Source organism: Scyliorhinus torazame, chromosome 6 (genome assembly GCF_047496885.1).
Source record: "Scyliorhinus torazame isolate Kashiwa2021f chromosome 6, sScyTor2.1, whole genome shotgun sequence".
Taxonomy (NCBI): Eukaryota; Metazoa; Chordata; class Chondrichthyes; order Carcharhiniformes; family Scyliorhinidae; genus Scyliorhinus; species Scyliorhinus torazame.
Window position 1 is genome coordinate 67,525,138 of NC_092712.1, and position 24,923 is coordinate 67,550,060.

The 24,923-nt window shown below is 44.9% G+C and overlaps 1 protein-coding gene across 4 annotated transcripts in view; it reads right to left on the reverse strand.

The window, feature by feature from the left end:
* Positions 1-5,169: 5,169 nt before the first annotated feature.
* pitrm1 (pitrilysin metallopeptidase 1) overlaps positions 5,170-24,923 on the reverse strand; it is an 83,890-nt gene continuing 64,136 nt past the window's right edge. For all 4 annotated transcript variants that reach the window (XM_072508302.1, XM_072508300.1, XM_072508301.1 and 1 more), the window contains 4 exons: positions 23,743-23,868; positions 17,979-18,124; positions 8,890-8,992; positions 5,170-5,878 (listed from right to left, as the gene is read on the reverse strand). In XM_072508302.1, the coding sequence (XP_072364403.1) occupies positions 5,785-5,878; positions 8,890-8,992; positions 17,979-18,124; positions 23,743-23,868 (469 nt within the window). In that variant the 3' untranslated portion in view covers positions 5,170-5,784. The remainder of the gene's footprint in view (positions 5,879-8,889; positions 8,993-17,978; positions 18,125-23,742; positions 23,869-24,923) is intronic.

The window sequence follows — 24,923 nt, forward strand, 5'->3', positions numbered from 1 at the left end:
ATTCCCTGCCCTACTTTATTTCCATCTGTGGTCTCTTACTAAATGTAATTATTTGTAAATGACAATGTATGTAGAAGCAAATACAAGTAAATGGTTGGTTCATCTGCGAGGAGTGCTTGGGGCTCTCGATAATGGGAAAGGGTGATTAAATCATCTGCTTATTAGCATGGAAAATTGTCATGGTGAGGTGACAGGGGTGGAGAGAAGTAGATGTGTTTCTGGTGGCATTTTGTTGGATGTGGCAAAAATGTTAGATAATGATCTGTTGACCATAGATCCTGGTGGGGTGGAAGGTAGGAATTGATTGATTGATTTATTGTCACATGTACCGAGGTAAAGTGAAACGTATTGTTCTGTGTACAGTCCAGACAGATCGTTCCATACATGAAAAAAATAGGACATACATACACAATGTAAATACACAGACAACGGGTGAGCAGATGGAGTGCAGTACTACTCAGTACAGAAGATGTGTGAAGAGATCAGTTCAGTCTATAAGAGGGTAATTTAGCAATCTGGTATAACAGCGGGGAAGAATCTGTTTTTGAACCTGTTAGTGTGTGTTCCCAGACTTTTGTATCTCCAACCCGATGGAAGATGTTGGAAGAGAGAATAACCAGGTTGGGAGGAGTCTTTAATTATGCTGCCCGCTTTCCCAAGGCAGTGTGAGGTGTCGACAGAGTCAACGGATAGGAGGCAGGTTCGCGTGATGGACTGGGCTGGGTTCACGACTCTGTAGTTTCTCAGGGTCTTGGCCGAGCAGTTGCCATACCAGGCAGTGATGCAGCCAGATAAGATGCTTTCTATGGTGCATCTGTGAAAATTGGTAAGAGTCAACATGGACATGCCAAATTTCCTTAAATAATATAAGGAACAAGCGGAACACTGTGTTGATTCTGAGGAAGAGCATAAGTGAGATGATCAAGGGCCCTGTCAACGACACGGGAGAGAAATCTGGAGGAATACTGGAAGTAAACAAAGAGACATGCTGAAACTATTTAGATCAGACAGCAACGGTGGAAAGAGAAACAGAGGGTACGATCTTGAGCCCGCACTCACCACCTGTGAGATTGGCGGCGGGCAGAATATATCGAGAATACAATTCTTGCCGGAGATTGGGTTGCATGATTTCCCTGTTCCTCATTGGCGACATAAGATTCACACCCTCATTAGCACAGGGCTAAAGAGCTGGCTTCTAAAGCAGACCAAGGCAGGACAGCACGGTTCAATTCCAATACCAGCCTCCCCGAACAGGCGCCGGAATGTGGCGACTAGGGGCTTGTCACAATAACTTCATTTGAAGCCTACTTGTGACAATAAGCGATTTTCTTTTTTTTTCATTAATAACTTCGAAATCATTCAAATGTGATTAGCGCCCACATTTCTTCTCCCCCCCCCCCCCACCCCGCCAAATGATCTCCCCTCACAAAGTATTCATACCTCGCCAACATGGATGCAGAGGTACTGACAGTCAGAAAGATCTAGGTGTACAGGTCCACAGGTCACTGAAAGGGGCAACACAGGTGGAGAAGGTAGTCGAGAAAGCATACGGCATGCTTGCCCTCATTGGCCGGGGCATTGAGTATAAAAATTGGCAAGTCGTGTTGCAGCTGTATAGAGCCTTAGTTAGGCCACACTTGGAGTATAGTGTTCAACTCTGGTCGCCACACTACCAGAAGGATGTGGAAGCTTTAGAGAGGGTGCAGAAGAGATTTACCAGGATGTTGCCTGGTATGGAGGGCATTAGCTATGAGGAGAGGTTGAATAAGCACGGTTTGTTCTCACTGGAATGACGGAGGTTGAGGGGCGACCTGATAGAAGTATACAAAATTATGAGGGGCATAGACAGGGTGGATAGTCAGAGACTTTTTCCCAGGGTAGAGGGGTCAATTACTAGGGGGCATAGGTTTAAGGTGTGAGGGGCAAGGTTTAGAGATGTACGAGGCAAGTCTTTTTACACAGAGGGTAGTGGGTGCCTGGAACCCGCTGCCGGAGTTTTTTGGAAGCAGGGACGATAGTGACGTTTAAGGGGCATCTTGATAAATACATGAATAGGATGGGAAAAGAGGGATATGGACCCCGGAAGTGGAGAAGATTTTAGTTTAGATGGGCAGCATGGTCGGTGCAGGCTTGGAGGGCCAAAGGGCCTGTTCCTGTGCTGTACTTTTCTTTGTTCTTGGTAAGTATAGCCCCCCAGGGAGTAGGGGGGGGGGTTGGGAAGAGAGCGCAAGAGGAGGGGGTGGATAGAGGAATGTGCCTGCTGCTCTCAGGCACAGGTTGGCACTCTGACCTGGTAAGCTGGCAGTGCCAACCTGGACAGCCTGTGGGGATCGTCAGGGAAGAGTCCCCGATACCTCAGTGATTGGTGCTAGGGGGCCCCCGGTTTCTTTAGAGCAGGTTCCCAGCTCTATGAGGCTCCAGCCTGCCAGAGTGTCGGTGTAAACCACGTCTACTCATTTCTTTTCGGTAAAGAAGCTCAAGGTTCCATGAGAAAACTGGTCTGTGCCACTGGAGAGTTGTAAGTCAGTTTTCTTGTCTGATTCAGACACTTTGACAAACTCTGGTTAAGATTCTGCCCAGAATTAAATTTTCAGGTCGTTGACCTGTCATCATATCAGAAACACTGGTAAGGAATGTGACGCTGCAGAATAGATGTGGGGTGATTGCAGATATGAGGAATGATTGGATAGGCTGGGGTTGTTCTCCATGGATTAGAGGAGACAAGAGATGCATCTTCTTCTTAGGTGGTCCCTCAGTAAAGGATGGTTTGCTTACACTCTTATAAATGGGTCTCAGGTGACTGAGGATTCCAATGTGTGATCTCACCTCCAGTCTCTATCACAGATAGGGCAGCCGGTGATTGGAGGAGAGGGTGGGTGGAGTGCCGGGTTGCCACATGCTCCTTTCATTGTCGACGTTTAGCTTCAGTCAGCTCTCAGCAACTAAGTCCCTTCCCGGATGCTTTTTCTCCACTCTGGGCCAAGGGTTCCCAGGTGTCGGTATGGATATTGCAGTTTTTGCAAGGAGGCTTTAAAGTATCCTTGGAGTGCTTTCTCTGCCTCCTGGGGCTCGCTTGCCATGTCAAAGCTGGAAGTAGAAGTGCTTGTTTCGGGGATCAAGTGTCAGTAAAAAATGGTGAGGCACCAGGAGAGTGGATGGGAAGGGCCTAGTTACTTTAGCAGAGAGATCAGTGACCAGGGGCAAAGATTTAAAGTGATTCATAGATTTTTTTTCAACTCATTCAAAAGGCGCCTGGCTATGCACCTGAAATGCTGTAATCTGCAACATTACAAACCAAATGCCAGGAATAAGTTTGGCCATGTTTTTCAGCCAGTGTAGTAACAACGTGCCGTAAACTTTCTATAATTCGATGTGATTGAGGTAGAAATTGGGAGAATTGAACACACTTCCTGTAAGGACTATATTCCAAGTTACTGTTAGAATCAGTGGGCTCTGGCAGTGATTCCACTGTTGCTCTTTTGAACTCCTTAGAATTCATTTATTTTTTGTTTTTATACCGTAGAATCATTGAGCCAATGGGTAGAATCAGTAAGTTTCCAGATGACACATATAGGCCGGGTGGTTAACAGTGAGGCTGAGAGTCTTGGGTTGCAGGAATATATAGATGGGATGGTCAACTGGGCAGAAAAGTGACAGATGGAATTTAATCTTGAAAAGTGTGAGGTGTTGCACTTAGGAAGGAGCAATTTGACAAGGAAATAGTGAATGCATGGCACCACACTGGGAAGTCCTGAGGAACAAAGAGATCTTGGCATGTTTGTAAACAGATCTTTGAAGATAGAGTTAATAGGGTGGAGAAAAAGGCATATGGTAAACATGCCTTTATCAATCGTGGCATAGATTACAAAAGCAAGGAAGTCATGTTGGAGTTATATAGAACTTTGGTGAGGCCACAGCTGGAGTACTGTGTGCAGTTCTGATCACCACATTGTAGGAATGATGTGATTGCACTGGAACGGGTGCAGAGGGGTTTCACCAGGATGTTACCTGGGATGGAACATTTTAGTTATGAAGAGAGGCTGGATAGGCTTGGGTAGTTTGCACTGGAGCAGAGAAGACTGAGGGGCGATCTGATCGAGATGTACAAGATTGTACACAGCCAGGGTGGATAGGGATCAGTTGTTCCCCTTAGTTGAAGGGTAGGTTACGAGGGGACACAAGTTCAAGGTGAGAGGCGGGAGGTTCAGGGGGGATTTGAGGAAAAACGTTTTTGACCCAGAGGGTGGTGATGGTCTTGAACACACTGCCTGGGAGGGTGGTAGAGGCGGGTTGCCACACATCCTTTAAAAAGTACCTGGATGAGCACTTGGCATGTCATAACATTCAAGGGCATGGGCCAAGTGATGGCAAATGGGATTAGGATTGGCAGATCAGATGCCTTTCATGCGGCAGTGCAGACTCGATGGGCCGAAAGGCCTTTTCTGCACTGTAATTTTCTATGATTCTGTGAATTCCTAGTGCAGGAGGCAGCCATTCGGCCCATGGGGTCTGCACCAACCTTCTGAAAGAGCACTCTACCGAGACCCATTCCCCACCCTATCCCCGTTACCCCACCTAACCTGCACATCTTTGGACTATGTGAGGAAACCCACGCAGACGCGGGGAGAACATGCAAACTCCACACAGTCACCCACCGGAATCAAACTCCAGTCCTGACGCTGTGAGGCAGCAGCGCTAACCACTGTGCCACTGTGTACTTGTCCCATTATCATTCCCTTATGCATTGTACCATCATCCCTTTTGTCATTTAAGTTTCTCTGCTTTCTACCCCATCCTTGACTTCCCCTTTTATTTTATTTGCTGTCTTTGAACTTGCTTCACACCTCTAAACACCAGAATTGAAAAAAATCAAGAGATACAAGATCATTAACCTGAAAGATTAACTATTTTTCTCTCTACAGATGCTGCTAGACCTGCTGAGTTTATGCAGCATTTTCTGCTTTTATTTCAGATTTCCAGCATTTGCAATATTTTCCCTTTGTGTTGGGAGTATACAAACTCGGTCACCAGGTAATAGTTCAAGTTTATTGAGCACAATGGGATCAATTTACTTTTGATGCAGTGAGAATGTTCATGACAGCTAAGCGCCCACAGCATTGTAAGAAAGAAACGACCACGACTTAAAAGATGACTGACTACAAGAGCAAATCATTGTTCAGCCCATCATTTAGTTTTAATTTGGATCAGTAAAAATAAAAAGCTTCTAAAACACGTTTCGGCAATCACCAATTCAAATGGTTCATGCAGACCAGCTGTCTCAATGGAAACAGAATGCTTTGTACAAAATGTTCCTCAGGTGTCAAATTCTATTTAAATAGATGCATTTTCCCCCTGTGTGGGTTGGGGGGGGGGGAAATGGGGTGGTTGCTCTACATTCTTTTTGCAAAAGAAAAAAGCCAGCAGCATGATCTGTTTCTTCAAAATCAGATGTAAAACAATGTTCCTTATATTGCTTCAATCATTACATAGTGGTTGGCCACCAATGTTTCGTCAAGCACTGGACACACATGGAATCCATATTTATTCTGGTACAATACTATTGAGGTAACAAGGATTTTCTACTTATCGTCTCATTCACAAAAGCATTGAGCAGTTTTCACATCATGGAACACAATGCTGTTACCAACTTCATTTCCTGCAGCATCGTGACATTGGAGGCAGTAACATTTCAGTTGAATCAATCCTGATTCTGTCTTTAGCATTATTCCAGGAGAATAGGAGGGTAACATCCTTTTGCATCAGTTCTTCTTTACTTTAGGAGTATTATCTCTGTACCCAAGTTGGATCTCGGGCAATAGATTCATTTTCCGGCCCTAAAATTGCCGCTCCCCATGTGCTGTGTCCAGTTGTCAAATGCCTGATATATTGAAAAAAAAAACATTAGAAATAGAAACATTAAAGTTATTTCTATTATCTGGATTATGAAAAATGTTTTCTTACATCAATGTTAGAACAGTTCTGGACACAAGACTCCATCATTCTCTGCATTTTTTATCTTTCAAATAAAAACAAAAATACTGCTTCAATCCCGGTCTGCCCCTTTAAGAATTCATTTTTAATCAAGTAATTCCCTCTGACCTCATTGTAGTCCGCATGTTCAATTTTTCTGATCAAAGGAGATGGAAGGAGGGAATTCTGAACGCTACCACACCAGAATTTAAAATCAGAAGTCAAGCAGTAGCAGGGCAGAAGGAGAACTGAGTCACTAAAAGCTTTGACCCAAATTTTCCTCCCAGGGGAGAAGCTCCAGCATTTTGCTTCTGTCTGCCTCCAAAATCGATACTTACCTTGTCTGTAGTTTGCAGTAAAAACTCTCTCTTTCTGCAGCAAAGCCCAATGTCGAGACAGCTGTAAGGGCTTGCAAGGTGGCACATTGCCAGTGATTGGTGGATGTGGGCATTGCTGGCTGGACCCATTACTGTCCACCTTCAACACCATAATCCCAGCAAGGCTGGTTTAGCTACAGGGGCTGGTTTAGCTACAGGGGCTGGTTTAGCTACAGGGGCTGGTTTAGCTACAGGGGCCTAGACAGCTGGTTTGTGATGCAGAACAAGGCCAGCAGCACGGGTTCAATTCCCGAACCAGCTGAGAATTCTGCATTCTCACTCCGTGTACCCGAACAGGCGCCGGAATGTGGCGACTAGGGGCTTTTCACAGTAACTTCATTGCAGTGTGTAGCGCACAAAGACTCACGAGAGACAAATAGAGATGAAGTCGATGAGGCTTTATTAAGCGTGACTTGTTCCCCGCAGTTCAGTAGCAGGCTGGCCTGCGGGGGAGAACTCCTGGTTCTTATACTCCGGCTTCAGGGCGGAGCTAGAGGTCAACAGCCAACCAGGACCCGGGATCTGTCAGCCAATGACATCACGGCTTCACAGTCCCACATGACCCCTAATGCATACTACCACACAGTGTTAATGTAAGTCTTCTTGTGACAATAAAAAGATTATTATTATAAGCTCATATCAAAACCTAGGACTTGGCTCCTCCCTCAGCAACTGGATCCTCAACTATCTGACTCACAGATCACAATCAGTAAGGATAAACAACAACACCTTCTCCACAATAGTCCTCAATACCGGGGCCTGACAAGGCTGCGTACTTAGCCCCCTGCTATACTCCCTATACACATGACTTGTGTGGCAAAATTTGGCTCCAACTCCATCTTCAAGTTTGCTGATGATATGACCATAGTGGGTCGCATCTCAAGCAACGATGAATCAGAGTACAGGAGGGAGATAGAGAACCTAGTGGTGTAAAGTAACAACAACAATCTCTCCCTCAACATCAGCAAAACTAAGGAGTTGGTTATTGACTTCATGAAGAAAAGTATCGTACACATCCGTCTGCATCAACGGGGCTGAGGTGGAGGTGGCGACAGCTTCAAATTCCTAGGTGTGCACATCACCAGTCTGTCCTGGTCCACCCACGTTGATGCTACGATCGAGAAAGCACAGCAGCGCCTAAATTTCCTCAGGAAACGAAGGAAATTCAGCATGTCCACATTAACTCTTACCAATTTTTATGATGCACCATAGAAAGCATCTTATCTGGATGCTTCTCAGCGTGGTATGGCAACTGCTCAGCCCAAGACCGCAAGAAGCGACAGAACGTTGTGAACACAGCACAGTACACCACGTGAAACCGCCTCCCATCCATGACTCGGTCTACATCTCCTGCTGCCGAGGGAAAGCGGGCAGCATAATCAAAGACGTCTCCCACCCAGGTATTCTCTCTTACAACCTCTTCTATCAAGTGATACAAAAGTCTGCGAACACGCACGAACAGGTTCAAAAACCACTTCTTCCTCACTGTTACCAGGCTCCTGAACGACCCTCTTCGATGCACAGATCTCTCCACATATCTTCTCTACTGAATAGTATTACAGTCCGTATGCTTCACCCAATGTCTGTGTCTATGTATTTACATTGTGTATTTATCATATGTCCTATGTTTTCTTCACGTATGGAATGATCTGCTTGGGCTGTACGCAGAACAATACTTTTCACTGTACCTCGGTACATGTGACAATAAAACAATCCAAATCCATCCCTAATTGCTCTGGAACTGAATGGCCTGTTCGTCCATTTCAGAGGGCGATTAATAGTCAACCACATTGCTGTGGGTCTGGAGTCACATTTAGGCCAGACCTGGTCTCGATAGAGGTTTCTTTCCCTAAAGGGCATTAGTGAACCAGACATTAGTGGTCTTTAAAACATCCGACAATGGTTTTGTCATCATTACACATTTTAATTCCAGATTTTTAAAATGTAATTCAAATTTCCACCATCTGCCAGGATCACAATATGATCCTCCCACGTCCTTCCCTGCAGCACCTCTATCCTACAAAGCATCCTACCACAGTAACTCCTGGCTCCTTCACCCCAAAGTCACCATCCCAAACCTGATGCCCTCTTTCCCCAGTCCTCTCCGGGCCCATCTCCTGGCTAGCTCATTCAATCTCTCACCTTTTCCATTCTATCACAGCCCTTCCCTTTGTTCTTTTCTCCCCTCCCCGCACCACCTGCCTCTGTATTGCTTAGAACCTGTTACATCTTAATCTTTCTCTGTTCTGATGAAAGGTCAATGACTTGAATCATTAACTTTGTTTTCCTCTCCACAGATGCAACCAACCTCATTGACTAGGGGAAGTATTTTTCTGTTTTTATTTCATATTTCTAAACATCTGCAGTATTTTGCTTTTGTATAAGCATTTTTTAAAATTCCACTGAAATTAAAGCTTAACTCAAAAGAATCTCTTTGCACATAAGGAAGGATGCTCAACTTCTGTTCCAGGACAGTAGCATTTAAACACAGCTTTATGCGATATTTGTAACTTGGGATAGCTTTTATTTGGAAGCTACTCACTTGTTAGCTACTCCTACCAAGCCACCATGATCAACAGCAAAAAGTTCCTCCCTGCGTTTCTGCTTCATTTCATCTGAGATACCGTACAGAAAACGGTCCAATCCTGTTGATCAAAGCAGAATGTGTGTTGCAATTAAACAGCATATTTTCAGTTGCCAAATGCCCTTTTCACGGGTCTGTCAATGTGTTTGCCTCTCATATTTGCAACCAATGTTCGTGGCGATTTTAAGAAATATCTTTTAAAATCATTCACGCAAATTTTGCAACCACTTTTTGCAGTTCCCATTCACCGACTATGAAGAGGGGTTTGGAGCTGCATTCACATTCAATTCTAACATGGCAGGGGATAGGAACCTAGGCAAGGATTCCGTGCAGAGAGAATCAAGAACAAGAGGAAAAGACAGCAAGGAGAATAAGAAAAGTGATAGGCAGATAAATCAAGAGCCCGTATCAGATAATAACGCTGTAAAAAAAGTAGGATGGATGGGACAATGAACGTTAAAAGGACTGGACCTTAAGGTTTTCAACCTGAACGTGCAGAGCATTCAAAATAAAATGGATGAATTAGTTGGGCAGATAGATGTAAAAGCATATGATATAGTTGGGATTAGGGACACATGGCCCCAAGGTGACCAAGGATGGGAACTAAACATTGAGAACTATTCAGTCTTTAGGAAGGACAGGCAGAAAGGAAAATATGGCAGAGTCGCATTGTTGATTAAAGATGATATTGATACAATATTGAGGAAAGATATTAGTATAGAGGATGTGGCATCTGTCTGGGCGAGTTATGAAACATCAAGGGGCAAAAAACATTTGTAGGGGTGGTATACAGACCAAACTGCAGTGGTAATGTTGGGAATTGTATTAGACAGGAAATCAGGGATACATGTGACAAAGGAACATCTGTGATTATGGGTAACTTTAATCTGCATATAGATTGGGCGAGTCAAATTAGTAACAGTACAATAGAGGAGGAATCGGTTGGAGCAGCAATTGGATGCACTTAGGAGCATGCAGGTGGCGGAAAGCGTCATAGATCGCAGTTATGTAAGTGTGGTCACACCCAAGGTGCAGGCAGAGAAATGGGTGACCACCAGAAAGGGCAGGCAGTCAGTGCAGGAATCCCCTGTGGTTGTCCCCCTCTCGAACAGGTATACCCCTTTGGATACTGTCGGGGGGGATAGCCTATCAGGGGAAAACAGCAGCAGCCAGAGCAGTGGCACCACGGCTGGCTCTGATGTTCAGAAGGGAGGGTCAAAGCGCAGAAGAGTAATAGTTATAGGGGACTCTATAGTCAGGGGAACAGATAGGCGCTTCTGTGGACGTGAAAGAGACTCCAGGATGGTATGTTGCCTCCCTGGTGCCAGGGTCCAGGATGTCTCCGAACGGGTAGAGGGAATCCTGAAGGGGGAGGGCAAACAGGTAGAGGTCGTTGTACATATTGGTACTAACGACATAGGCAGGAAGAGGCATGAGGTCCTGCAGCAGGAGTTCAGGGAGCTAGGCAGAAAGTTAAAAGACAGGACCTCGAGGGTTGTAATCTCGGGATTACTCCCTGTGCCACGTGCCAGTGAGGCTAGAAATAGGAAGATAGAGCAGACAAACACGTGGCTAAACAGCTGGTGTAGGAGGGAGGGTTTCGGTTATCTGGACCACTGGGAGCTCTTCCGGGGCAGGTGTGACCTGTATAAGATGGACGGGTTGCATCTAAACCGGAGAGGCATAAATATCCTGGCCGCGAGATTTGCTAGTGTCACACGGGAGGGTTTAAACTAGTATGGCAGGGGGGTGGGCACGGGAGCAATAGGTCAGAAGGTGAGAGCGTTGAGGGAGAACTAGGGAATATGGACAGTGTGGCTCTGAGGCAGAGCAGACGGGGAGAAGTTGCTGAACACAGCGGGTCTGGTGGCCTGAAGTGCATATGTTTTAATGCAAGGAGCATTACGGGTAAGGCAGATGAACTTAGAGCTTGGATTAGTACTTGGAACTATGATGTTGTTGCCATTACAGAGACCTGGTTGAGGGAAGGGCAGGATTGGCAGCTAAACGTTCCAGGATTTAGATGTTTCAGGCGGGATAGAGGGGGATGTAAAAGGGGAGGCGGAGTTGCGCTACTTGTTCAGGAGAGTATCACAGCTATACAGCGAGAGGACACCTCAGAGGGCAGTGAGGCTATATGGGTAGAGATCAGGAATAAGAAGGGTGCAGTCACAATGTTGGGGGTATACTACAGGCCTCCCAACAGCCAGCGGGAGATAGAGGAGCAGATAGGTAGACAGATTTTGGAAAAGAGTAAAAACAACAGGGTTGTGGTGATGGGAGACTTCAACTTCCCCAATATTGACTGGGACTCACTTAGTGCCAGGGGCTTAGACGGGGCAGGGTTTGTAAGGAGCATCCAGGAGGGCTTCTTAAAACAATATGTAAACAGTCCAACTAGGGAAGGGGCGGTACTGGACCTGGTATTGGGGAATGAGCCCGGCCAGGTGGTAGATGTTTCAGTAGGGGAGCATTTCGGTAACAGTGACCACAATTCAGTAAGTTTTAAAGTACTGGTGGACAAGGATAAGAGTGGTCCGAGGATGAATGTGCTAAATTGGGGGAAGGCTAATTATAACAATATTAGGCGGGACCTGAAGAACATAGATTGGGGGCGGATGTTTGAGGGCAAATCAACATCTGACATGTGGGAGGCTTTCAAGTGTCAGTTGAAAGGAATACAGGACAGGCATGTTCCTGTGAGGAAGAAAGATAAATACGGCAATTTTCGGGAACCTTGGATGACGAATGATATTGTAGGCCTCGTCAAAAAGAAAAAGGAGGCATTTGTCAGGGCTAAAAGGCTGGGAACAGACGAAGCCTGTGTGGCATATAAGGAAAGTAGGAAGGAACTTAAGCAAGGAGTCAGGAGGGCTAGAAGGGGTCATGAAAAGTCATTGGCAAATAGGGTTAAGGAAAATCCCAAGGCTTTTTACACTTACATAAAAAGCAAGAGGGTAGCCAGGGAAAGGGTTGGCCCACTGAAGGATAGGCAAGGGAATCTATGTGTGGAGCCAGAGGAAATGGGCGAGGTACTAAATGAATACTTTGCATCAGTATTCACCAAAGAGAAGGAATTGGTAGATGTTGAGTCTGGAGAAGGGGGTGTAGATAGCCTGGGTCACATTGTGATCCAAAAAGACGAGGTGTTGGGTGTCTTAAAAAATATTAAGGTAGATAAGTCCCCAGGGCCGGATGGGATCTACCCCTGAATACTGAAGGAGGCTGGAGAGGAAATTGCTGAGGCCTTGACAGAAATCTTTGGATCCTCGCTGTCTTCAGGGGATGTCCCGGAGGACTGGAGAATAGCCAATGTTGTTCCTCTGTTTAAGAAGGGTGGCAGGGATAATCCCGGGAACTACAGGCCGGTGAGCCTTACTTCAGTGGTAGGGAAATTACTGGAGAGAATTCTTCGAGACAGGATCTACTCCCATTTGGAAGCAAATGGACGTATTAGTGAGAGGCAGCACGGTTTTGTGAGGGGGAGGTCGTGTCTCACTAACTTGATCGAGTTTTTCGAGGAGGTCACTAAGATGATTGATGCAGGTAGGGCAGTAGATGTTGTCTATATGGACTTCAGTAAGGCCTTTGACAAGGTCCCTCATGGTAGACTAGTACAAAAGGTGAAGTCACACGGGATCAGGGGTGAACTGGCAAGGTGGATACAGAACTGGCTAGGCCATAGAAGGCAGAGGGTAGCAATGGAGGGATGCTTTTCTAATTGGAGGGCTGTGACCAGTGGTGTTCCACAGGGATCAGTGCTGGGACCTTTGCTCTTTGTAGTATATATAAATGATTTGGAGGAAAATGTAACTGGTCTGATTAGTAAGTTTGCAGACGACACAAAGGTTGGTGGAATTGCGGATAGCGATGAGGACTGTCTGAGGATACAGCAGGATTTAGATTGTCTGGAGACTTGGGCGGAGAGATGGCAGATGGAGTTTAACCTGGACAAATGTGAGGTAATGCATTTTGGAAGGGCTAATGCAGGTAGGGAATATACAGTGAATGGTAGAACCCTCAAGAGTATTGAAAGTCAAAGAGATCTAGGAGTACAGGTCCACAGATCACTGAAAGGGGCTACACAGGTGGAGAAGGTAGTCAAGAAGGCATACGGCATGCTTGCCTTCATTGGCCGGGGCATTGAGTATAAGAATTGGCAAGTCATGTTGCAGCTGTATAGAACCTTAGTTAGGCCACACTTGGAGTATAGTGTTCAATTCTGGTCGCCACACTACCAGAAGGATGTGGAGGCTTTAGAGAGGGTGCAGAAGAGATTTACCAGAATGTTGCCTGGTATGGAGGGCATAAGCTATGAGGAGCGATTGAATAAACTCGGTTTGTTCTCACTGGAACGAAGGAGGTTGAGAGGCGACCTGATAGAGGTATACAAAATTATGAGGGGCATAGACAGAGTGGATAGTCAGAGGCTTTTCCCCAGGGTAGAGGGGTCAATTACTAGGGGGCATAGGTTTAAGGTGAGAGGGGCAAAGTTTAGAGTAGATGTACGAGGCAAGTTTTTTACGCAGAGGGTAGTGGGTGCCTGGAACTCACTACCGGAGGAGGTAGTGGAGGCAGGGACGATAGGGACATTTAAGGGGCATCTTGACAAATATATGAATAGGATGGGAATAGAAGGATACGGACCCAGGAAGTGTAGAAGATTGTAGTTTAGTCGGGCAGTATGGTCGGCACGGGCTTGGAGGGCCGAAGGGCCTGTTCCTGTGCTGTACATTTCTTTGTTCTTTGTTGTTTGTTCTTTGAATTTCTGGTGTGTGTACGAGATGGTTTTCTGTTGAGGAACCAAGGGAACAGGCCATCTTGCTGTGCAATGAGAACGGATTAGTTGGCAATTTAGTTGTGAGAAAATCCTTGGGAAAGAGTGACCATAGTCTTTATCAAGGTGGATAGTGAGTTAGTTGATTGTGAGGCCAGGGTCCTGAACCTCAATAAAGGTAACGATGATTGTACGAGGCAGGAGCTGGCAAAAAATAGGGACAGTAAGTTGCAATGAAGAAATAAGAACGGTATAAATGGATATCGATAGATTAGGAGAGTGGCCTAAATGTGGCAGATGGAGTTTAACGTGGATATAAGTGTGAGGTCATGCATTTGGGTCGAAAAATTGGAACGGCAACTTATTATCTAAATGGGAAAGAGACTTTGGGGTGCTCCGATGCAGAGGGATCTGGATGTCCTCGTGCATGAGTCACAGAAAACGAGTAAGCAGGTGCAATAGATAATTAGGAAAGCAAATGGAATGTTGGCATTTATAGCACAAGGAATTGAGTATAAAGGTAAGGAAATGTTGGGCCACAGTTCCCTTTCTACTCTTGTGTCAAATAGAAATAAGCAACCTTTGGAGTTCACCTATTCGTTCTTTGAATGCCTGCCATTGCCTGTCGACTGTCCTTCCTTTCAGTACTGTTTCCCAGTCCATCATTCATAAGTTCATAAGATATAGGAGCAGAATTAGCCAATTCGGCCCATCGAGTCTGCTCAGCTATTCTATTATGGCTGATATGTTCTTCATCTACCTACAATGCGACAGACCAAGAGCTAGATTGCAAAATCAGCCAGAGCATCTCGCCCTAGAATACATGATCCAGGAGCAGGCATTGGCAATTTACACTCCTGAGCCTAAATACCTTTAATGTGATTATGGCTGATCCCATCCTGGCCTCAGCTCTACCGCCCTGCCCGTTCCCATAACCCTTCAACCCATACCCAATTAAAAATCTGTCTAACTCCTCAAATTTACTCACTGTCCCTGCATCCACTGCACCCTGGGGTAGCGAATTCTATAGATTCACAACCCTTTGGGAGAAGTAGTTTCTCCTGCAATTTGTTTTTAATTTGCTACCTCTTATTCTAAGATTATGACCTCTCGTTTTAGAATGCCCCTCAAGAGGAAGCATCAGCTCCACGTTTACTTTATCCATAACTTTTAGCATCTCAATTAGATCTCCCGTCATTCTTCTAAACTCTAGAGAGTATAGGCCTAAACTGTTCAATCTCTCTTCATACAACAAACCCTTCATCTCTGGAATCAATCTAGTGAACCTCCTCTGAACTGCCTCCAATGCCACTGCATCTTTCCTCAAATAAGGGGACCAAAACTGTGCACAATACTCCAGGTGTGGTCTTACCAATGCCTTGTACAGTTGTAACAATGAATAGAGATGTTTCACTGTAATTGTAGAGGGCGTTGGTGAGGCCACACCTGGAGTAGTGCATGCAGTTTTGGTGTGCTTATCTGAGGAAGGATGTTACTCAGTTTGAACTTGTCTCAAGTCCACAAACTTGGGAGATGCAAAAGGTGCAAAATACAAATTTACAAATGAGAGGGGCGATATTGTTGGAGAGGACAGTGTGAAACAGATTGGTAAGCTCGAGGAAATACTTGTTAGGAAGGAAGATGTGTTGGGCATTTTGAAAAACTTGAGGATAGACAAGTCCCCCGGGCCTGACGGGGTTTATCCAAGGATTCTATGGGAAGCAAGAGATGAAATTGCAGAGCCGTTGGCAATTATCTTTTCGTCCTCACTGTCAACAGGGGTGGTACCAGGGGATTGGAGAGTGGCGAATGTCGTGCCCCTGTTCAAAAAAGGAACTAGGGATAACCCTGGGAATTACAGGCCAGTTAGTCTTACTTCGGTGGTAGGCAAAGTAATGGAAAGGGTACTGAAGGATAGGATTTCTGAGCATCTGGAAAGACACTGCTTGATTAGGGATAGTCAGCACGGATTTGTGAGGGGTAGGTCTTGCCTCACAAATCTTATTGAATTCTTTGAGGAGGTGACCAAGCATGTGGATGAAGGTAAAGCAGTGGATGTAGTGTACATGGATTTTAGTAAGGCATTTGATAAAGTTCCCCATGGTAGGCTTCTGCACAAAGTAAGGAGGCATGGGATAGTGGGAAATTTGGCCAGTTGGATAACGAACTGGCTAACCGATAGAAGTCAGAGAGTGGTGGTGGATGGCAAATACTCAGCCTGGATCCCAGTTACCAGTGGTGTACCGCAGGGATCAGTTCTGGGTCCTCTGCTGTTTGTGATTTTCATTAATGACTTGGATGAGGGAGTTGAAGGGTGGGTCAGTAAATTTGCAGACGATACGAAGATTGGTGGAGTTGTGGATAGTAAGGAGGGCTGTTGTCGGCTGCAAAGAGACATAGATAGGATGCAGAGCTGGGCTGAGAAGTGGCAGATGGAGTTTAACCCTGAAAAGTGTGAGGTTGTCCATTTTGGAAGGACAAATATGAATGCGGAATACAGGGTTAACGGTAGAGTTCTTGGCATTGTGGAGGAGCAGAGAGACCTTGGGGTCTATGTTCATACATCTTTGAAAGTTGCCACTCAAGTGGATAGAGCTGTGAAGAAGGCCTATGGTGTGCTCGCGTTCATTAACAGAGGGATTGAATTTAAGAGCCGTGAGGTGATGATGCAGCTGTACAAAACTTTGGTAAGGCCACATTTGGAGTACTGTGTACAGTTCTGGTCGCCTCATTTTAGGAAGGATGTGGAAGCTCTGGAAAAGGTGCAAAGAAGATTTACCAGGATGTTGCCTGGAATGGAGAGTAGGTCTTACGAGGAAAGGTTGAGGGTGCTAGGCCTTTTCTCATTAGAGCGGAGAAGGATGAGGGGCGACTTGATAGAGGTTTATAAGATGATCAGGGGAATAGATAGAGTAGACAGTCAGAGACTTTTTCCCCAGGTGGAACACACCATTACAAGGGGACATAAATTTAAGGTGAAAGGTGGAAGATATAGGAGGGATATCAGAGGTAGGTTCTTTACCCAGAGAGTAGTGGGGGCATGGAATGCACTGCCTGTGGAAGTAGTTGAGTCGGAAACATTAGGGACCTTCAAGCAGCTGTTGGATAGGTACATGGATTACGGGAAAATGATATAGTGTAGATTTATTTGTTCTTAAGGGCAGCACGGTAGCATTGTGGATAGCACAATTGCTTCACAGATCCATGGTCCCAGGTTCGATTCCGGCTTGGGTCATTGTCTGTGCGGAGTCTGCACGTCCTCCCCGTGTCTGCGTGGGTTTCCTCCGGGTGCTCCGGTTTCCTCCCACAGTCCAAAGATGTGCGGGTTAGGTGAATTGGCCAATGATAAATTGCCCTTAATGTCCAAATTGCCCTTGGTGTTGGGTGGAGGTGTTGAGTTTGGGTAGGGTGCTCTTTCCAAGAGCTGGTGCAGACTCGGGGGGCCGAATGGCCTCCTTCTGCACTGTAAATTCAATTATAATCTATGATTAATCTAGGACAAAGGTTCGGCACAACATCGTGGTCCGAAGGGCCTGTTCTGTGCTGTATTTTCTATGTTATGTTCTATGTTACTGCTATGGAGGGAATGAAGCGAAGGTTTACCAGGCTGATTCCTGGGATGGCAGGACTGTCATATGAGGAGAGACTACATTGATTAGGATTACATTCATTGGAGTTTAGAAGTTTAGAGGTCATAGTTTGAGGATAAGGGGGTAAAACCTTTTAGGACAGAGGTGAGGAGAAATTTCTTCACCCAGAGAGTGGTGAATCTGTGGAATTCACTGCCAGAAAGTAGAGGCCAAAACGCTGTGTAATTTCAAGAAGGAATTAAATACAGCTTTTGGGGCCAAACAGATCAAGGGATTGAACTTGATGATCAGCCATGATCATAATGAATGGCAGAGTAGGCTCAGTGGCTGAATGGCCTCCTCCTGCTTCTATTTTCCATGTATGTTTCTATAATGTGCACACTGTGCAAGTAAAAGCTCCCTCAAAGACTAGCCCACACAGGCACATGGCATGATGGCAAGTTTGTTTTCTATTAAAAAATGTTTTTGTTTTTTTAATAAATGAAAGATTTGTTAGAAGCACTGCCCAGCAAATGTGCGGTAGAATCAGTTTTAGTCACATTCCTGTCTCCAAATTCAAAATGTCACAGAACTTTTCAGCTTAAGAAAAGCACCACACTCCAATCAATGTGATCGCTAGTTATTTTCCCTCCACATTCCTAAATATCTGCAACTTACAACATTTAAGGTAAACACTTCACCTTTGTCTGATGGGGCGACGGGGGCATCCACAGTTGAAAATACAGAGAGTTTAGCTTCATCAATATCTTCTTGTGTAAATTTTCCTGCTTTCGCCCAATCCACACTCCTTCGGAATGCAGATATTGTATCGATAGAATTTGGATCTCTAGATTTAATTCGGGAGAAATAACCACAAATATTCATGATGCATTGTAATAATCACACCTATTTCTAATTGTACTTTATATCCTTTAACCAAACATCAACATTAGTTCAATGATAAAACGCTAAGCATGTCACAAACAGACAATTTGTAGTTCCACATGTTTTTACACAAAATGGCATTTGAAGGCTGAAAAATATATTCAGAAGACAGAATAATTTAACCTACCACTGCAAATTGCATCTCTTACCTAGAATATTGTACTCAAGTAGCTCATTTAGTAGAACAAAGAATATACGGACATATGGATTAGGAGCAGGAGTAGGCTATCTGTGATAACCTTTCACCCCCCCTTGTTAATCAATATCTATCTAGCTCTGCGTTAAAAATATTCAACAACTCTGCTTCCACAACCTTTTGTTCCAAAGACTCACGATACTCATAAAAAATTCTCATCTCTTGTCTTTATTTTTAAACAGTGACCCCCTAGTTCTAGATTCTCCCACAAGAGGAAACATCCTTTTCACGTCCACCCTGTCAATACCTCTCAGGACCTTATATTTTTCAGTCAAGTAGACTCCTTGTAAACTCCTGTGGGTACAAGCCTAGCCTGTCCAACCATTCCTGACAGGACAACCCACCTTTTCCAGGTAATAGTCAAATAAACCTCCTCTAATGTAATTTCAATGCACTTATGTCCTTCCTTAAATAAGGAGACAAATATTGCACACATTATTCCAGATGTGGTCTAAACAATGCCCTGTATAACTGAAGCATGACCTCCCTACTTTTGTTTAAATTCCCCTCATAATAAACAATAACATTCATTAATTTTCCTAATTACTTGCTTTACCTGCAGACCAACCTTTTGCGATTCATGCACAAGGACAATCCAGATCCCTCTGTATCCTCTCACCATTTAGGTAATATGCTTCCTGCCAAAATGGACAATTTAACATTTTCCCACATAATACTCCATTTGCCAGATCTTTGCCCACTACCTCAGCTGATCTATTTTTCTTTGTCGCCTCATGTCCTCGTCACAACTTATTTTTCCACTCTTCTACCCATATTTGTATTATCAGCAAATTTGGCAACCATACCTTCCATCCCTTCAACCAAGTTATTTATAGAAATTGTAAAAAGTTGAGGCCAATACGGATCCTTGTGGTATGCCACCCGTTACATAGTACCAACCAGAAAAATCCCATTTGTTTATTCTATTTCCTGGTAGCCAGGCATTCATTTATCTATGCCAATATTACCCCCTACACCATGAGGTTTTATTTTCTTTAATAACCTTTGATATTGCATCCTATCAAATGCCTTCTGAAAAAGTAAGTACAACCATCGGTTCCCCATTATCCATAGCACATGTTATCTCTTCAAATAACTCGAATGCATTGGTTAAATATGATTTCCCTTTCACAAAACCATATCGACTCTGCCGGATTACCATGATTTTTTTTTAAAAGTGCCCTACTATAACAACTTCAATAGCTGCTTCTAACATTTTGTCTATAACACAGGTCAAGCTAATTGGCCTGCAGTTTCCTGTTTTCTGTCTCCCTACCCTTTTGAATAAAGGAGCTACATTTGCTATTTTAAAATCTAAAGGGCGAATCTAGGGAATGTTAGGCAATTGAAACTAACGCATTGTCTCACTCACTTCTTTCAAGACCGTAGGATGTAGCCCATAAAGATTACCTCTTCGGATTTAAACATTTTAATCTCATAAAATGTATATGCTGCTGTAAAATCTTTATTTTCCTCGGCCCACCACATTTTATTTGCCAGTTTCAACTCTCACTGCGATACTGGGACAAACAATGGTGAAGCTACCCGTCTGGTGACTAGTTTCAATACTCTATTATCCTAAAATACTAACAGAAAATAAATCTGAATGTAATCATGGGACACCACTGCTTTTGTTGATGTTTCCATTGTTCTCCAACGTTATTTTCTTTCCATTATAACTTGCTTTATACAATCTAGTCCACACAGGCAATTTTCCCAGTGCACTTTTGTTGCTAAGAGCCTTGGCCAAAGGAACTCAGGTTTGGTAACTAAGTGCACAGGCAGCAGGGAGGTTCCCCACCTGAAGTACATATTCACTGGAGTGCAACACTGTAACCAATTCTGTGCATTTAACTATTTCACTATACTTTCTGAATTAATAATTGAAATATTAGAAATAATTGGTCAAGGTTGACCAACTGACTGACTTTTCACCCATTTGAGTGCATTTCATATGACCAGGTGACTCTTTTGATGACTTATAATGCATCACAGACACATGCTTCAAGCCAAGGTCATCTTAGCGTGACATAGGCAGGGTTCAGGACACACTTTGAATGCATGAGGTTCAGGCTTTTGTTTAAAAAAACATTAGTGGAGCCCACCAATTTGGTATTGATATCAATTTACGAGGACAAAATTCTGCAATTATTTGACAAATGAAAAATGACTACTGCATTGAGGAATGGGAAGTTGCTCTTACAAAGAGATAATTTATACAATGGGATTAACTGTCCCATTCCTTCAATGGGAATTCAATGGTTTCAAATTAATTTTACAATTTCAAATCTGGACAGGAAACAGATTAAAATATTTGTCAGTGCTCAATAGATTAATCTGAAGTTACAAAAATGTGAAAAAGGCCCATACATTTTAGTTTAAAGCTTTTTCAACATTTGATAAAGGTTTGAAGAAAGAAACTTGGATTGGATTTGTTTATTGTCACGTGTACTGAGGTACAGTGAAAAGTATTTTTCTGCGAGCAGCACAACAGATCATTAAGTACATGGGAAGAAAAGAAAATACATAATAGGGCAACACAAGGGATTGAATATAACTACATGTACTGTGCTGTAATGTTCTATGTACATAAGCATCAGCATCGGATAAAGCATGCAGGGTGTAGTGTTAATGAGGTCAGTCCATAAGAGGGTCATTTAGGAGTCTGGTAACAGTGGGGAAGAAGCTGTTTTTGAGTCTGTTCGTGCATGCTCTCAGACTTCTGTATCTCTTGCCCGATGGAAGAAGTTGGAAGAGTAAGTAAGACGGGTGGAGGGGTCTTTGATTATGCTGCCCGTTTTCCCCAGGCAGCGGGAGGTGTAGATGGAGTCAATGGATGGGAGGCAGGTTTGTGTGATGGACTGGGCGGTGTTCACGACTCTCTGAAGTTTCTTGCGGTCCTGGGCCGAGCAGTTGCCATACCAGGCTGTGATGCAGCCCGATAGGATGCTTTCTATGGTGCATCTGTAAAAGTTGGTAAGGGTCAATGTGGACATGCTGAATTTCCTTAGTTTCCTGAGGAAGTATAGGCACTGTTGTGCTTTCTTGGTGGTAGCGTCGACGTGGGAGGACGAGGACAGATTTTTGGAGATGTGCACCCCTAGTAATTTGAAACTGCTAACCATCTCCACCTCGGCCCCATTGATGCTGACAGGAGTGTGTACAGTACTTTATTTCCTGAAGTCAATGACCAGCTCTTCATTTTTGCTGGCACTGAGGGAGATTGTTGTCACTGCACCACTCCACTAGGGTCTCCATCTCCCTCCTGTATTCTGACTCGTCGTTATTCGAGATCCGGCCCACTATGGTCGTATCGTCAGCAAACTTGTAGATGGAGTTGGAACCAAATTTTGCCACGCAGTCGTGTGTGTATATGGGGTAGAGTAGGGGGCTATGTACACAGCCTTGCGGGGCCCCGGTATTGAGGACTATTGTGGAGGAGGTGTTGTTGTTCATTCTTACTGATTGTGGCCTGTTGGTCAGAAAATCGAGGATCCAGTTGCAGAGTGGGGAGCCAAGTCCTAGGTTTTGAAGCTTTGATATGAGCTTGGCTGGGATTATGGTGTTGAAGGCGATGCTGTGGTCAATAAGTAGGAGTCCTTGTTGTCGAGATGCTCTAGGGATGAGTGTAGGGCCAGGGAAACGGCGTCTGCTGTGGACCGGTTACGACGGTATGCGAATTGCAGTGGATCAAGGTGTTCTGGGAGTATGGAGGTGATGCGCTTCATGATCAACCTCTCGAAGCACTTCATTATGACTGAAGTCAGGGCCACCGGACAGTAGTCATTGAGGCACGTTGCCTGGTTCTTCTTTGGCAGCGGTATAATGGTGGTCTTCTTGAAGCAGGTGGGGACCTCGGAGTGGAGTAGGAACAGGTTAAAGACGTCCGCGAATACCTGTGCCAGCTGGTCCGCGCAGGCTCTGAATGCACGGGCAGGGATCCCTTCCGGGCCCATCGCCTTCAGAGGGTTCACTTTCAGGAAGGCCGATCTGACTCTGGAAGCTGTGATGGTGGGTATGGGTGAGTTATGGGCTGCTGGGGCACTCGACAGCGGATTGTTGGTTACCTGCTCGAACCGAGCATAGAATGCATTGAGTTCATCGAGGAGGGGTGCGCTGCTGCCGGAGATACTGCTCGGCTTCACTTTGTAGCCAGTTCTGTTGTTTAGTCCTTGCCACAAATCGCCGAGAGTCTGTCTGTAATTTGGTTTGATATTCTTTCTTGGCATCTCGGATGGCTTTGCGCAGGTCATACCTGGATTTCTTGTATAGATCAAGGTCGTCTGACTTGAACGCCTCAGATTTGTCCTTCAGTAGGGAGTCAATCTCATGATTGAGCCATGGTTTCCGGTTGGGGAACTTACCTACTGCTTTCTTTGGCACGCAGTCGTCCACACATTTGCTGATGAAGTCTGTGACGGTGGTGACATACTCATTTAAGTTGGTCGCTGAGTTCTTAAATATGGACCAGTCCACTGTCTCTAAGCAGTCACGTAAGAGCTCTTCTGTTTCCTCGGACCTGCACTGCACGACCTTCTTAATTGGATTCTTCCACTTGAGTTTCTGCTTGTATGCCGGGAAAAGGAGCACCGTCTTATGGTCTGATTTCCCAAAATGCGGTCGTGGTATGGAACGGTAGGCGCCCTTGATTTTTGAGTAGCAGTGGTCAAGAGTGTTGTCGCCCCTGGTGGGACAGATGTGCTGGTGGAATTTTGGCAGTATACTCGAGGTTGGCCTTATTGAAGTCTCCGGCCACGATGAACAAGGCCTCTGGATGTTCTGTTTCCTAGTTGTTTATAACTGTGTTCAGTTCATCCAGCGCCTTCTTCACTTCTGCCTGGGGTGGGATGTAGACCGCTGTGATAATGGCTGAAGTGAACTCACGTGGAAGGTTGTATGGGCGGCACTTCACGGTCGGGTATTCCAGGTCCACCAGGGTCGCCACATCCAAGCACCAGGAGGGGTTGATGAGGAGGCAAACCCCTCCATCCTTCGCTTTGCCTGATGACATAGTGCGGTCCGCCCGGTGAATTGAGAAGCCTTCAGATTGTATGGCACAGTCCAGTAAGGCGGGGGTGAGCCATGTCTCTGTGAAACAGAGCACACAGCAGTCTTTTACTTCCCTCTGAGAGGTAAGTCTGGCGTTAAGTTCATCCAGCTTGTTTTCGATCGCTTGGACGTTTGCCAGGAGTATGCTGGGGAGAGGGGTCTTGAAACCGCGTTGCTGCAGTCTAACCTGCAGACCACCGCGTTTCTCTCGCTTGTATGTTTCATTCTGTTTCCTACTCAGTCTGCTATTCTAAATTGTCACTTGTAACACATACCTGTAAGAATAGAAAGTAAACAAGCCACTATGGCTTAGGTTGACACCTCCTCCGTATGCACCACCTTTCTCTCGAATTTCCCGGTGCAGGAATTTCGCTGTCAACAGCCGTGCAAGAACATGAAGTCTATAAATAAAAAATAGTTAATAGCACACTGATTCAAATGTAAAATATTGGCCATACTATATCAAGAATACAGTACTCACAGGGGTGCTACCTGCCCCTACGCCTAGTGAGTGTTACCTCGGACGGCACGGTAGCAGTGATTAGCACTGCTGCCTCACATCGCCAGATACTCGGGTTCGATTCAGATTTTGTGCGAATGTGTGGAGTTTGCACATTCTCCCAGTGTCCGCGCGGGTTTCCTGCGGATGCTCGTTTCCTCCCACAGTCCAAAGATGGGCAGGTTAGGTGGGTTGGCAATGCTAAATTGCCCCTAGAGTCCAAAGGTTAGGTTGGTTACAGGAATAGGGGGATTGGGCCTATGTAGGGTGTTCCTTCAAAGTGCCGGTGCAGACTCGATGAGCCAAATGGCCTCCGTCTGCATTGTAGGGATTCTATGATTCTGCAAACACTGAAAATAATGAAGATACACTGGTACAGTCAATTTGCATATTAATCAGCATCCTGCAGCAAGACACCAATTTGCATCTTTTTTTCCTTCCAAGCCCCCAGCCTCTCAAATGTTGGAATATGTTAGGTTACCAGAGAACCCACTGAACCAGACAGGATACAATAGATAGATTCAAGAGTGCATTTCTGGATGGCACAACTCAAAAAACGTTGCCATATATTTCTATTTATGTGCTTTTGCTTTTTCTCCTAAAGATGCTGATTTATGTTGGGGATACAGTTGTTTGGGAATATCAACCTGTAATACCTTGCATGATGTCCATTCTCCAAGTCGATAGCAATCTGGGTGGTTTTATTCTCCATCGTGTCTAACCTAATTCTTCATTCCTATTGTCTGGCTGATATTGGTCAACTCAGCACTGAGCGGGAATTGAACCAGAGATTTCTATTTCATCAGATGGAGAATTCAGAGGGTGAATTTATCTCCAAAGCCACCAGAAGGTGGTGTTGTTCATTTTACTCTCCTCCCAGAAAGTATTCAAACCATGGGGAGCTGATGTTAATTTCACTCCCAGCTTTGAAATAACTAATTTACTTACAAAAACTCT